We start from the raw sequence: 15,841 nt of genomic DNA, 5'->3' as shown, positions 1-15,841 counted from the left end.
TGTTTCTTGGAGGTGGGGGACAAAACTCACCCAGCCCCCTTGAACTTCTAGTTTCAGTGACTATACAGAAAGAGGTCTGATGACCATGGGGGTAGGAGGCGGTAGGGAAAATCTACAGGATTCTGCTTACCTTACGACCAATAATAGGCATCTTCCGGATAAGCTTAAAACATCTCTTTTTAAACCTTGACCATAAACCTAAAAGAAACAAATGGTTCTATTATCCAAATAAATTTCCACATATTATATGACCTGATAGTCATAATGTATGAACTATTCAACATGTCCTCCGCAATCTCACCTGCCCTCAGATGGCAAAGGTAGTTTCTTTCCTTTTTTAAAAAACCTTTTAATTTTTGAATAAGTAATACATTTACATGGTTCAAAAATAAAAAAATAAACACACACACTCTCTCATCTATCCCCCAGACCCTCATCCTACCCCCAGGTTAATATTACTACTAGTTTCTAGATACCCTTCTAGAATTTCTTTATGCATATACAAGTAAGAATAGAGGTATGTTCTTATTTGTCTCTTTTACACAAAAGGTAGCATACTCCAGCACTGTACTAGACCTTGTTCTTCTACTTAGCAATATTCTCTTAAAGATCTGTGCTTCCTCATTCATTTTTATACCTGTAGAGTATTCCATTAGATGGATGTACCCTAGTTTATTTAACCTGCCCTTTCCTGATGGAAACTTAGGTTGTTTCTAATATTTGCTATCACAAACCATGCTGAAATAGCTAACCTTGTAACACACACCGTATGTGTACGTGACAGTATACCTACAGGATAAATTCCCAGAAAGAGAATTGCTGGGTCAAGTATATTGCAGAGCTCCTTACCTTCCCAAGGTTTCTGGATGCCCAACATTTCTCTCCCCTCCCTCAAAACAAATGCCCAACCCGTGCTTTTCTTCAGGATCTATGCTCCAGTCTCTCATCCAACACACATCCCAACAACATTTTCTGGACCTAAAAAGGCCTTCAAATATCACGGACACCTATCAGACTCCATTCTGTTGGGCAGCACACAGGACAAATATGGAATTCTGATCCTATCAATTACAATAGTTATAAATACATGGCATCTAAATAGACAGTCGTGCCTTTTAATGAATTCACTTCAGTATATCTCAACTGACTCTGACAACAAGATTCTGAGGTTGGCAAAGAAGGCACTACCTACTATCCAAGGGCAGCTAAGGATCAAAGCGTTAACTTGCTCAAGGCCACAGATGAGATCAGTGATCGGGCGGGGATTTAACTGAAGTCTTTGTTTTTCTAGTCCTAGACTCCCAGGCCTCTACACTGCTTCAGATGCACAACAGGAATTTTCAGTTATCCCAAGTGAGTTTCTAAGGAATCTACACGTAGACTTTCTGCAAAGATACAAGGCATGAACTGAATGAACTTCACTGCTTTCCTAGGAGATCTGGGAAATCCAATTTCCTTGGCCAGAAGGTGCTTTCAACAGCCAAAGAATGTGTCTGTACCTTTTTTGGGTATTTATTATATGATGCCTTGCATCTTTACTAATTGTTTTTGCTTAGGTTGCATCCCTAAGTGCCTAGCACTGAGGTCAACACTCTGTAAATGTCTGGGACAAAACCCACTATCTAAGACACAGACTGACTAAGACAAAGGGACTGAAACCACTGTTACTTTTTGTTTAAATTTTGGAGTATTTCCTTTCAGTCCTGAGATCTTACTGTATGTACAATGTCATACCCTCTTCTCATTTACAGCATTTTCTACATTATTAAAAATTCTTCCTAAACGTATTTTTCAGTGTTACCACAGTAGTCCATCAAATGAGCGTAACTTACTGTTGGATAGTTAAGCTGCTTGTTATTTGATTATTTCTAACAATGTTAAAGCTGTAAAGATTCAGAACCACTTCCTTATTTAACAGATGAAGTAATGAATTAATGAGCTAGAAAGAGGTCTAGAAATCAGCAAGCTGAGTCAGGTGTCCAAAAGTACATTGATGTGACCACAGGTGGAGGAGAAAAGAGTAAACGAATTTTGTGGAAGTTGTGAGATAATATGGTATAGGGTAAAAAGAACAAAATACAGACCAGAGATGGAGAAATTGAGAATGAAAAGATTATATGGTCAAGACCTAAAAAGATAATCTCAAAAGCAAAATTTCCCAGAGGTACAGGAAAAGAAAGTAACGAGAATGTGTTAAGGTAATACAATAAGAAATGCCAGTGTAAGAACGACAATGCTTGGCTCTTTACAGTTTACAAATTCCTTTCACACCACTTATGCCACTCGATCCTCCCATTTTACTGCGAGGAAACAGGCCAACAGGCTTAAGGGTGTTGCCCAAGGTGCCATGGCTAGAAACCTCCTCCTACCACAGAACTCAGATTTCTGTTGATGAACTGCAGACAGTCCCACAGTTTAAGTCAACATGAGCTAGTAAGGATGGAGCAGGATTAAAGGAGAGATCACACCTTAGAGGGTTCCAGCCCTGCCCGGCCCCACCCTCCTGCCACCTCCAGTTCTTATCTACCCGTGTCTGTCCTGTGTTCCGCAATTACCCTCCCCCCTCAGAAGGGTACCCGGAATTTGAAGATCAGCAAAATTTATCACTAGACGGACCTTAGACTCCTCTAAGGCAACATACTAAAAGTGACTGGATGTTCAGTAATACGTGGAATACTTCTACATGAGCAAGGTGCTGAAGAAATCGGCAGTTCTATCAAAATTACCTCCGATCTCTGGCGGGAAGACATTTCTATCTGTGTCTAAAATTCAAGTTGGAAGTTACAAAATAAAAAATGTGTTGTGTGTGTATATGTATTAAAGCAATATGAAATTGCCAATATTCAACAATTTTTGACCGACAAAAACTACATTTTATATGATTCAAGCAGATTCAGATACAGAAAGAGATACAGATACATAAATGGTGGTTATCTCTAGGTAATAAGATTTGAATTTTTTTCTTATGGTTTAGCTACATTGCCTAATTTTATACAATGAACATGTACTGCTTTTATAATAAGAAAAAATGTTATTAAAAATAAAACAACCACAATGGCTTGGAGTTCACGAAGATTCAGATGCCACATACCATTAACACACTGCTCCTGTTAATTTTCTCATCGTGTACTCAGAAGCCAGCACATTCTTTTTTGAACGCTAAAGGCAAGTAAGTACCTGAGACCTACGACGGCTTGCTTCAACTACCGGTTAAGCAAAATGCACACGGGCACCGAGGGCTGCACAATGGAAAACAGAAGTGAAAACCTAAAGCTAATACTAATCACAGCAAAGAAATATAAACCTCAAGATCTCTGGCCTTAGTTTGGATTTACAAATGCACCATCTTAAAAGGAAAGGTACACAGAATGGTGGCTGCCAGGAGCCGGGGAGAGGGAGTCGTGGGAGGTTTGTGTTTAATGGGTACAGAGCTTACAATGATGAGAGAGTCCTAGAGAAGGACGGTGGGGATGGCTGCACAGCAATGTGAATGCACCTAATGCCACTGAACTGTCCACTTAAAAATGGGTGAAATGATCAATTTTATGTTATGTATATTCTATCACAATAAAAAAAAGAGAAGTACATGTACTGCTACTCCTTAGAGGCCTCTGGAATCGGACAGGATGGTGGGCAGCACTGAATCAAATGCTTCCCAGGAAAGGAATAAGCCTGAGCAGAAGGGACAGGGGTTGCGTCCGTTTCCAAACCATGGAGCAAACAAAGCACAAGGGTTAGTCTGTCTAATTTGTCAGAGTTTATGAGAAAATCTTGCACGGACTAGGAGCAGAAATTGAGGACAGGGTTTTTAAAGCTGGAGTGAGCTAAACTTCAGACAGGGCAGTCACGTCTCATTTCCATTTTAACTAAGTGCAACGTTGACTCCGCCATAACTCGGCAATGTTACTAGAACAGCTGGATGGCTGTCTGCATGGTAAAGAGAGGAAACAGAATCTGGCCTCTAAGTTGACTTTTCTGGGGGAAGAGGAAGAAAAGCAGAAACAGTATTCAGTTAAAGAGCCCCTTCAAACAGATGTTATCGGGGAAGCAAATAGTTATGGAAATTTTACACAAATGAGAAATGGCAAGCAACTCTCGTCAATGTTATTAACTCAGATACCCTACTAAGGGTGAGGAAGGGGTGCAGGGGAGTGTACAGAGCACCCACCACCTCTCCTACCATTTACTTACAAAACACAGCCTGCAGGGGAAAAGAATTTGTAAGGAGGTACCACACAACCAGGCGGTTGGGAGGTTGGAGGGGTGCAGGGAGTGTGGGCAGGATCTGAGGAAGGATGGAGGATGTTCAAACTGACCACTAATAGACTTCTCATCTTCCACACCCCCTGAGAGGCAGCCTCCTCTTCTCACGTCAGTCTGGCTCCCAGAGTCACTACCCAGGAAGCTCAAAGTGTACTGTCCCCTGACAGCAGAGGTTCAACTCCAAGAGGACACGGACCCTGTATTACATGTATGGATCCCTAGAGCCTGGCAGTGCCTGACACACAGCAGACATTCCAATGGTCACTGCATGAGTGCTGTTCCAATGTCACATGATCTTTATTGAAACAATGGCCTAAAATGAAAGCAATAAACTCATGCTTGGGGAACTCCAGGTGACACAATTATGTTCTAGGCAAGAAGCTGAAAGTGAAGAGGGTTTAAGCCATACTCTGTGGATCCTTACCAGGACTAATCTCTCAGGGGTTTTAATGTAAACTGCAAACCCAGAAAAATCAATGGAACAGTTACAGTTACACAAGTCCTATTAAAATTCTACCGGTCAGAAGGCAATGTCCCTTCTATTTAAACAGATTTTAAAAATCAGAGCCAAACCAACCAGACAAGAAATTAGTACAGTCCCTTAGCCATCAGTTCCAAAGCTAGTGTAACTCCACTGTATCTTTACAGGGGGGACAGTATACTTACTCTCTGGCTGGAAGATAAACTCGTATACCCAGACTATCAGCAGAGTCCACACGACACTCCATGCAATTAGCTGCCAGGGCTCATACTTGGTGCAATGCCCGTTTACATAATTCTTGGCCTTTGTGGAATACACTTCCAAAATCTCGAAGTAGGGCTCAAAGGCCTTCTAGAAATACAAAAGAAAAAAAGAAATATTACATTCAAAGAGAGAAAGGAAGTCTATTCTTAGTTTGCTCTTCAACTCATTTTTCAAGGGCAAGGCCACTCATGATCTGGCCCTACCCCAGCAATAATCTTATCATCCTGCTTCTGCGCTAGGAACTCCAGTGCACACTGCCCCTTAACAGACAAGTGGACTTTGACAGCGTTTTTGATCTTCTATCTGTAAAATAAAAGGTTAATTGGACCTCCCTGGTGGTGCAGTGGTTAAGAATCACTTCTTAACCACTTCGAGCCCTGGTCCGGGAAGATCCCACATGCCACGGAGCAACTAAGCCCATGCGCCACAACTACTGAGCCTGCTGCGTTCTAGAGCCCACGAGCCACAACTACTGAGCCCATGCACCACAACTACTTAGCCTGCACTCTAGAACCCAGGAGCCACAACTACTGAGCCCGCATGCCACAACTACTGAAGCCTGCGCACCTAGAGCCCATGCTCGACAAGAGAAGCCACCGCAATGAGGGGCCCGCGCACCGCAACGAAGAGTAGCCCCAGCTCACCACAACTAGAGAAAGCCCGCACACAGCAACGAAGACCCAACGCAGCCAAAAATAAATAAAATAAATAAATAAAAGGTTAAGCTAGATCATCATTTCAGCTCTAAAGTTTCTAGATGACTGCAGTATTCACTGTCCCACTCAACTAATCTTCTCAACATGAATGTCCTTCTCTTCTTCTCTACTTGAATCTTTCCCAACCTCTAACACAAAAGGCAGCAGACTGTTTCCGTAAAAGACCAGATAGTAAGTATTTTAGGCGCTGCAGGCCAAAAGTCTCTGTCACAACCACTCAACCCTGCTGCTGTAGCGCTAGCGCAGTCACAAAATAGCGGGTAAAGAAATGAACGTGGCTGTGTTCCAACAAAATTTAATTACAGATGCTAAAATTTGAATTTCATGTAATTTCACATATCACAAAATATTCTTTTTATAAAAACAATTTCAAGTTAAAATATCATTTTAGCTCATGGGCTATACAAAAACAGGCAGCAGGCCAGATTTGGCCCGTAGGCCATAGCCTGCCAATCTCTCCTCTAAGGCCCTATTTGACGAAAACTCTTATAGCCAGGAACCATATCTTATCATTATGTGTATCCCTCACAATACACAGCCCAAGAAAAAATCTTCTCCCATGAAGTTACCAGAATACCCAACTCATGAGAATTAATCTCCCCCATTAAATTCTCGTCAAGCATTCATTTGTGCCTCTACACAGAGCTTATCACAATGTGCCTTGCTGTCTACTCATCTGTTTCTCATCTCCTTTACAACATGATTAGGTCCCTGAAGACTGACCGGATCCCAGCCATATTCACAAGCCACCGGGTGCCCTGTAAAAATAAGTTCGTCTTCAGTTTGCCATTCACTCACTTATTCAACATTTATGAAGCTTCTCCAGTGTTTAAGGCATTAAGCTGGGGGAACATTAAGGTATATATGCTAAGTTCTTGCCCTTACTGAGCTTACAATCTAATGAGAGAGGTTCATACATACACATGCAGACACACATGGGCACACACATATATAAACAAGTAATTGGAACTCTTCAGGATAAACACTATAAAAAGGATGTAAATGAAGTGCTAAGAGAGACCACTAAGGAAGGCCTATCTAACTCTACCTGAGGGGAGATAAGGAAGATATGACAGAGGATAAAATCTAACAATGATCAAAAAAAATTCTCTAGGCAGAAAAATTAAAAGAAAAAAAAAGTCATACCAGGAAGACAGAATAATAGCTGCAAATGCATAAAAAGAGTCTGAGAATGGCAAAAAGGCCTGTGTAGTAAGAGCACAGGCTAGATGAGGGCAGAGACCATATCTGTCTTCTCCAGCACTAAACCCTCAACATATAGCATGGTGCCTGGCAAACAATTTGTACTGAATTAAAGCTTGGAGAGTGGCTTGACAGTGACCAAGTAAATGAGTGAACACATCAAGTTACAAGAGAACTGAGGCTGGGAGAAATACACTAGGTCCAGATTTTAAATGGTCTTGGGAAAAAAAAGCATAGAGATTGGAAATATAAATTGATAGGTACTTTTTGTAAAGTGATTTGTCAGTATCTATTAACATTTTAAATGTATATTCAATTTTACCCAGAAATTCTTTTTGGTATCTATATAATTGCACCTATGTACATGTTCAAGGACGTTCACTTCAGTATTCTTTGTAGCAGCAAAAGAAGAAATATAAATAACTGTCCATTGATAAATGGTTAAACTATAATATATACATTTTATGTACCCATACTATGCAGCATTAAAAAGAAGACAGATTTATGGACTTCCCTGGTGGCGCAGTGGTTAAGAATCCGCCTGCCAGTGCAGGGGACACGGGTTCGAGCCCTGGTCTGGGAAGATCCCACATGCCGCAGAGCAACTAAGCCCATGCGCCACAACTACTGAGCCTGCGCTCTAGAGCCCGTGAGCCACGACTACTGAAGCCTGCACACCTAGAGCCCATGCTCCACAACAAGAGAAGCCACTGCAGTGAGAAGCCCATGCAGCACAACAAAGAGTAGCCCCCGTTCGCCCCAACTAGAGAAAGCCCGCGCACAGCAACAAAGACCCAATGCAGCCAAAAATAAAATATATATACATAAATAAATAAATTTATATATTTTAAAAAAGACAGATTTAAATGAACCACATGGAAAAATTTCCAGAACACGATGTTGAGTTAAAAAAAAAAGAAAAAAGCAAATAGCAGAACAACAAAAACAAAACGGAAGGTATGGGTATTAATCAGGAGAGCAATTTTTTTTCTTTAAGATAACTTCACGGGAAAGGAATAGAAGGAGGACAGAAATCAGAGACAAAAATTTTAGTTAAGAGGACTGTTGAAACAGTCCAGGGGAGGGGCTTCCCTGGTGGCGCCGCGCTTAAGAATCCGCCTGCCAATGCAGGCGACACGGGTTCTAGCCCTGGTCCGGGAAGATCCCACATGCCGCGGAGCAGCTAAGCCCGTGCGCCTGTGCTCTAGAGCCTGTGAGCCACAAATACTGAAGCCTGCGTGCCACAACTACTGAAGCCCGCGCGCCTAGAGCCTGTGCTCCGCAACAAGAGAAGCCACTGCAATGAGAAGCCCGTGCACCGCAACGAAGAGTAGCCCCCGCTCACCGCAACTAGAGAAAGCCCGCACACAGCAACAAAGACCCAATACAGCCAAAAATAATAAATAATTAATTAATTAATTAATTTTTTAAAAAAAGTCCAGGGGAGAAATAAACTGGGTTTCACCTTAAGCAGTATGGTATCTGGGCCAAAACATGGTATGGATTTGAAACACATTTTTAGAACAGTGTTTGATAACTTATTAGATATAGAAAGTATGGAGAGGGGAAAATAATTCCAGATCTTCAAGTTTGAGAGGCTGGCTAAGTGGTGACAGCGTTAACCATGGCAGACTAGAAGAGGAAGGGAAGCTGAAGATGGTAGAGGAGATTCTGAGAACAAGATAATGCTGTAGGTTTATGTTCCTGTTGGATATCTACATGCAGTGTTCGAGGAGCAGCATGAAAGCTCAGAAGGAGGACGGGTGCTCAACTAATGTTTGTTGAAAGCATTTATACACTTAGCAATTAGGCTGCAGTATAAGGTAATTAGCATTAGACAAGTACTGGGCTCCCAGAGGGCTATCCATGGAAACACAGTTTATCTGCAACCCCCTCATAGTTCTTGGTGGCCATTCCCTAGAGCCCACTGTTGCTATCAACAATCTCAATCCTGCACAGCAGTGGCAGTGCTGGTCGAGACCCGAGAAAGACCAGAGGAGTCTACCATCATTGAAGGTATGTCATAATTTCAACTATTATAGAGAATCTTCTAGTATTAAAGCTGTGATCAAACCAAATGGTTGAATGGTGTGTATGAATGGGATGACGGAAGAACAATCATACAGATCAGCTTTTCCTCTGGTGATTCTAGTTCCTGGTTCATCCAGAAAATAGAGGTTACCAATTGCAAAAGATGACTGTAGATATTATCACAGCACTGACTAAACAAACGAGTAACATAACTAGTATTAGGGAAAGAGCAAAGAATCAGCCCATGCAAACTACTTCCATTTTTAAAAAGCCTATTAAGATATGAAGGCATTCCTTGCTAACATTTACAAAATTATATTCAGCAGAAGTACATTTTCTTTGTAATTGCTATGAGAAGATAATGGGAGTCCTTGAATACATCTCCTTAAGAGGAGATATAGAGAAACACCTCTCAAGGAGATCTATTTCTATATTCTCTTACTCCAGTGACAGAATGATACTGTACTTGGATGGGTCCTAGCAAGCTTTTTGAATGGGCAACCAGTTGGTCACAGAAATTATATCTCCTGGCCTCATTCCAAGGTCCTTCTAGGTTACTACAAACAACCTAGGCTCAGTCCCAACAAAGAAGCACCTCACAACACTGACAACTCGCTGCACTATAGGGCTCTGTGGGGTAACGTGTGCTATCTCCTCGGAAAAAAGGATGAGGCAGTTCCTTGGGGCCTTGCAACCAGCACCAACCCCAGGCTGGGTTCTGATGCAATATTCCAGCCCTGGGGAAGTATACAATCTAAATGTTGAAGAGAACTTTAGAGATCAAGCCCACATTTTCACTTTACAGAGGCCCCGAAGCAGCACGGCGTACCTCAGCTCATGCAGACGGGCTTGTGTCAGAGTGGAGACTAGGAACCCACGCCTCCTGCCAGTATTTACTACTCTTTCAATTCTTCACTCTCAGTGTCACAGGTAGAGGATCACTAAACACATTACAATCCAGCGCTATCCCAAGAATTTTCTTTCCACAATTTATGCTCCTGGCAGAATATACCTTGGATATATGGTAACATACAACAAACCAAAATTGTACTGCTAGGTCATGACTACAGAAAAAACATCTAGACAGAGATGGCACGAGAACTTAATATAATTATAATTACTGTTTCCCACCGCATCTTTCTTCTTATAGAAATATATTTTGTCTATATACACTTGCATATTTATTTATAATTACAATACTTAGGCTTCTGTCTATTTCAACTTAATCTCTACATTGTGTCTCTGGAAATACAAGAACCATAAGTGGTCGTCTACGAAGGCCACTAGCTTACTGTGCAACTCCAGGCAAATTATTTCACCCACCTGTGCCTTCATTTCTTTATCTAGAAGGGACGCAGAATATTCACAAAATAAAGTGTCTGTGTACGTGTGTGTCTGTGGGTGTGTGTGGGTGTTTGTGGCTGTTTATCTCCAATATTCGCTTAATAGAAAAGTAGTTTTGGTAAAACTTCCACAACGAAAAGCATTCTTTCCTTCACGCTTCGATAAAATTGGAAACGTATTCCCCTAGAGGAAAAACAACAAAATGCTTTGCCCAATGAATGTATATAAAATGAGAGTAAGGATACCATAAATCTTTTAAAAGTATAATATTAAAGGAAAAAAGATCAACTTTAGTGTGAAGATTTAAAATATTAACTACTTTGAAGAAGCTACTATCAAATAAGGATGAATAAACTAACCAGACTTTCTCTTTTTATTCATCCCACTTCAATCTAAAGATTTAGGTTTTAGCAGATACCTAAAAGACATCAAAATAGTACTCAATAATCCTAATCATTACTAGACAAAAGGCAGCTGCTGGAATGTGTGGGAGCTTGGTAGCCTACTATTCTCATACTGAACCCTCTCACCCCCCAAATCACTTCAAGGGAGCAAGACACTTTCCTGAACACGATAGTAGCAGTCTACAAATTTGGTAAATTTGGGGCCTGCCACTTTTTCTTTTTTTTTTTTTTAAGCATATGGTTTGGGCTTTTTTGGCTGTGTTGGGTCTTCATTGCTGCGCGTGGGCTTTCTCTAGTTGTGGCGAGCGGGGGCTACTCTTTGTTGTGGTGCACGGGCTCCCCACTGTGGTGGCTTCTCTTGGTGCGGAGCACGGGCTCTAGGCACACAGGCTTCAGTAGTTGTGGCTCACGGGCTCTAGAGTGCAGACTCCATACTGTGGCACATGGGCTTAGTTGCTCCGCGGCATGTGGGATCTTCCCGGACCAGGGCTCCAACCCGTGTCCCATGCATTGGCAGGTGGATTCTTAACCACTGTGCCACCAGGGAAGTCCCAGGGCATGTCACTTTTTAGACCAAAGAGTTTCAAACTTTTCCAATACAGTCCCACAGAAATGTATTTTACAACACAAACTAGCACGCACAGCGACAGAAAGATATAAAATCAAAACAAAAATTTCCAAAATAATACTTAACACCTTATTACTTGTGATACACTTACATTTCTTTTCTATTTCTCCCTTCTTTTTTCAAAGGCTTGGCGCACTAAATTGGCTCCGCATCCCTCTAAATGGATCACGACCTCAGTGTCTTAGAGTGGTTTCACTCCTGGCTTCCTTAAATTTAGAATGCGGCTCTGTAATGCAGTGGAGGGGGTTAACGCTAAGGTCACTTTCCGCTCAACACAATCTCAGCGCTTTTTATACTTAGGATTTATTCTCTTAACGTTTTTGTGAGGCCAGGATTATGACGTGATGGAGTGACTCAGTCCAGCGAACTCAGAATTCTTCAATCACAAGATACTTTCCTATCGGTACTAGCCCACGGTTCTCCCCAATGGTAATAAACTCTTTCAATCCTTAAATCACTTCAAGAGAACAAGATTCTGTAAGCAGACTTCCCATAATGGCACTATCCACACCCCCATTCCCCCCAAAAAAACTTCTTTGAGAACTATTACTGTACTTAACCAACTGCCAATTAGGCAGTGATAATTTTCCCCCATTAAATGTCCTTAATTACCAACTTATACCAGAAGAAACATTCTAAAAATGACTATCACTGAAAGAAGACATTTCCAGACCCACACTGGATGGTGCTTCTTTCCTTAATTATAACAATCCCTTCACCATGATTTAATGGGGGCTAACCAGTAGAATGCTTCAAAATCATCCAAGGAGCTTTCTTCAGAACACTCCACCCCAGAGGTTTAGTAAGTACAGAGTGGAGCCCAGAAATATACATTTTGGAAAACTTCCCCCAGGTGATTGTGACAGACATCCTTGCTTGGTTAAGAACCCTTTCTCTACACCACAACATGGCCCCTACTCTCCCCATCCCCTTCTTTGATAAAAGAATTACCCAATAATTGAGTTAACATATTACAAGACGGGGGCAAAAAGACATCCACCAAGTTTTACTGTAAGTGTTAAAGTTGGGGCCCAGCCACATCAATCCACAGATCAATGCATTACTCATGGCTAATATTTATTCTTTGGCCAGATACTAAAGAAAACCAAAATCTTCCACTCTGCAATGCTACAGAGAAAAAAAGGATTTTGTTTTCCTCTTCCTTCCACTTTCTTCACCTCTAATACAAGTGCACAATTCAACACTCAAGAGTTTTTCCAGAAGAGTCAGAAATCTGAGCTTTAAAGCAGGAATGGGCTGTTGAGGAAAAGAAAAACCTGTTTCACCCAGTTCATCCACGCCTGAATGTCTTCAAATCAAATGGTACTCTAGTGACTGAGACTCAGTTAAGGGAGTGAAGTTAAAATACAGAAGAAAGCCTAAAAGTTGAGTATTTATTCTTACTCTACTTCTGCTCTAAAAATGGGAAAAAAATTAACTGAATCTGATTCTCTTTCATATTACATTCTGCAGAACTTCAAAGTGCAAAGCAAACAGGTAAGAAAACACTATTGTCTTTAGAGCCTCAAAAGGCATTAAAGTTTATCAGCAAAAACAGATCACAAGCTCAAAGGGAAAATTCCCTTGGGTCATTAAAGAAGTAAGAATTGAGCGATAAACCAAACAGTCATTCCAACCAACCAACGGTGACTGTGTGATATAGAAATGTTTAAAGGGACCGAGTCATCATTTCTTAGGAGGTAAAGAGCAAACCATATACTTCCCCCCAAATTCTACTATGTAAGTCAAAAGATCCAGTATCTGAGAAGCTCATCTCAAAAAGCTTAACTGTGCACATTTCCCTTCCAGCCATGCCTGGAGTCAAGTATACATGCTCAGTACTAGTTCACAAGCACTTACAAAGTCTAATTGCTCTACACTTAACACTGGAGTATTTGGGCAAAGCACCCCGTCACTGAGACACAATCTTGGCCTCAGAAAGGAGAGACAGCCATGCAATGTTCTCCAGTCATTAGGAGCGCACTCACAGAAAATCCAAGCTCCTGGGTTCATAAAAGTGGGCAGCCCCGAAGACTGCCAAATGGTTGCTGAGAACTTTTTATTCATTTACTTATGGTCAGGACCATAAGTCTGTCTTCAAGTGAAGACAGATGCTGATTCTATCAACTAACAAGTCTGAGCACCTCTCTTCTGATGTCTATCAAGAAAGGCACTACAGGGAGCTTAACCTAGCAGAGAAGACTGAAATGCATAAAACTAAGTTGAACAAGCAGAGAACAGGCTGAGGGATGTAGAGGTAAGGGCAATCATGGGTTTTCTTGGTAAATACATTCTCAGCCTGAGGGAAGTAGGGAAGATGTGGGGAAAAAGTACTCTGCAAACCTGAACATGTCATGCTGCCAAATTTGCTATGAACTCCCAGAGTCTCTTAAAGTCAGTAGCTAGATGACTTTCTGTACACGTGCACAGAAGTTACCTTTCAAAGTAAAAGAGGTTCATTATCCTCTGAAGACTGGAAATGAGAACCCCCTGGAGAATAAGCAAGGTCTAGTGGAAATAATCCTACGTTCTTCACACACAAAGGAGAAGTCTTGACTTCCCTGAGCATACCACAACTGCGGAAGAAGTTGTCTAGGCTTCTCCCTTCCTGTACTTCTTTTACTAATAGGATTATCTAGCTACCTTTGTCAGAGTTAAGATAGCTAGACTTTTTTTTTCTAGAAAAGCTAGACTTTTCTAAACTAGTTATAGAAATCCCCTCCCTTCAACAGTCATGCTGATATTAGAGATGAGAAATACTGAATATATGCCCAAAAGTGTAACCTAAGTTAAGATGCAAAGCCTACTTCTCTGGAGATTTCTAACAAATAATCCTGTTCAAAAGAATAAACCAGAGACCTATCCCTGGGTCTCCGACTGATACTCAACGGATAAAAACATTTTTCTAAATCTAGTCACAAAGGAGATGCTTTTTAAAACTGAAGTAAAACTCTAAATTTAAAATTAACACTTGGAAGACTTTCAGACTTTCTGGATAATCTGTTGAAAGTGCAGGAGAAAATGTGTGTTTCCAGTGGAAAATCATACATTGTCTAGGACATCCCTCTGATTCTGATTATACGGCAGTTATTTTACAAGTCTGGAAGTTGTAGATAACTGATAGCAATGCAAACTGATCTTAATCTATAAACGTATAAAGTCTGCCATGTCCAGTAAAGGTTCAAATGACCTCCCTCTCCACTATGGAAGAAACTAGTTTTGCCTCCATTTGCATACTCATTTTAATATTCCTGATCTATAAATGTATCTGTTCTTTGGACTTCTCCTTTGAACACTGTAAGTAAAATAAAGTGTGTATTCATTTTCTAACTGTATGAGTGTCATGATTTTACCTTTTTTGGGAAATTATCTTTTAACAAAAGCTAAATGTTCTCAGTCCCCTAACCTCCCCCACCAAAAAATGCCTGGGAATATAAAATCTTGCAAATAATTACAAAGGGTTCAGGACATCCTGAAGGCCAGTTATATATGGGATCCATATTCCTCAGATTAATAATGCCTTCCCTAAAATGAATCATAGAAGTAGCCTTAATATGACAAACTATCCTATTATATATAAAGCAAACAACATTTTTGAGAACAAAATAGAAACACTGGATATATCCATCACTTACAATTCTTCAGGAAAAGCCTCATGAGTATAATAAAAAGGAATGAAGTTCTGATCCATGCTACAACATGGATGAACCTTGAAAACATCACGTTAAGAGAAAAAAGTCAATTATAAAACACCACATAGTATTTACATGATTCATTTATAGGAAATGTTCTGAATAAAAAAATCTATAGACAAAAAGTAGTTTAGTGGTTGCCTAGGAGTAGGAGACGGGGAGGAAGTGACTACTAATGAGTAAGGGGTTTCTTCTGAAAATGTTCTAAATTGTAGTGACAACTGTACAACTCTGTGAATACACTAAAAACCACTGGATTGTATACTTTAAAGAAAAAAAAGCATTATGACTCAGCAATTCCATTTATGCTCACCAAATGTTCTCTTAGCTAAGACCAACCACCTAAGATTGTTTGGATTCAAAGACTTTCTTTAAAAAACAGTCTTTCTGGAAAAAAAGTTTCCATATGGCCAAAGATAGCAGAAACTTTGTAATTCCAGAAACAGAGATTAAAGCTTTGGACTCCAAATGAAAGCAAGCCTAAGTATCTTAAAAATAACGTAGAAATTTGTAGAGTAATTATGGGTAAACTAGACAAAAAGGGTCATTATTGTCCAGAGGTATAGTTTTTAAGAATCTATAAACAAAATTACTAACTGCTAAAATGACAAAACTTTTTCAAAACACTTTTTGTGTTTTTTCATGAACACATACTCCAGTCACTACCCAGGATATCTGAAAAGGACCGACACCTCTGAGTATTGTCCTGAACTGACACCTCATCACGACTCCTGTGAATTCTTTGAGAGTCGTGTTAATAGTGTTTTACAGGCCACTGTGGTGTCCTAGAAAGTCTGGATAGTGTCAAAGGCTTC

General features: G+C 40.6%; 1 protein-coding gene across 2 annotated transcripts in view; it reads right to left on the bottom strand.

Moving 5' to 3' along the window:
- The window catches only part of SGPL1 (sphingosine-1-phosphate lyase 1), a 59,772-nt gene that overhangs the window by 32,695 nt on the left and 11,236 nt on the right, over positions 1 to 15,841 (bottom strand). The window contains exons 1-3 of one of the 2 annotated variants that reach the window (XM_089897620.1): positions 11,426 to 11,560; positions 4,930 to 5,095; positions 131 to 198 (exon numbers count right to left, since the gene is read on the bottom strand). In XM_089897620.1, coding sequence (XP_089753746.1) covers positions 131 to 151 — 21 coding nt within the window. In that variant the 5' untranslated portion in view covers positions 152 to 198; positions 4,930 to 5,095; positions 11,426 to 11,560. Of the gene's footprint in view, positions 1 to 130; positions 199 to 4,929; positions 5,096 to 11,425; positions 11,561 to 15,841 lie in introns of those variants that run through there. The other variant, XM_022590798.3, reaches the window with a different exon arrangement.

Source organism: Delphinapterus leucas, chromosome 16, assembly GCF_059928025.1.
Source record: "Delphinapterus leucas isolate spDelLeu-1000000601 "Yukka" chromosome 16, BTC_Dleu_Yukka2, whole genome shotgun sequence".
Taxonomy (NCBI): Eukaryota; Metazoa; Chordata; class Mammalia; order Artiodactyla; family Monodontidae; genus Delphinapterus; species Delphinapterus leucas.
Note: the sequence above shows the minus strand (reverse complement) of the source record. Positions and strands in the feature narration are given on the sequence as shown.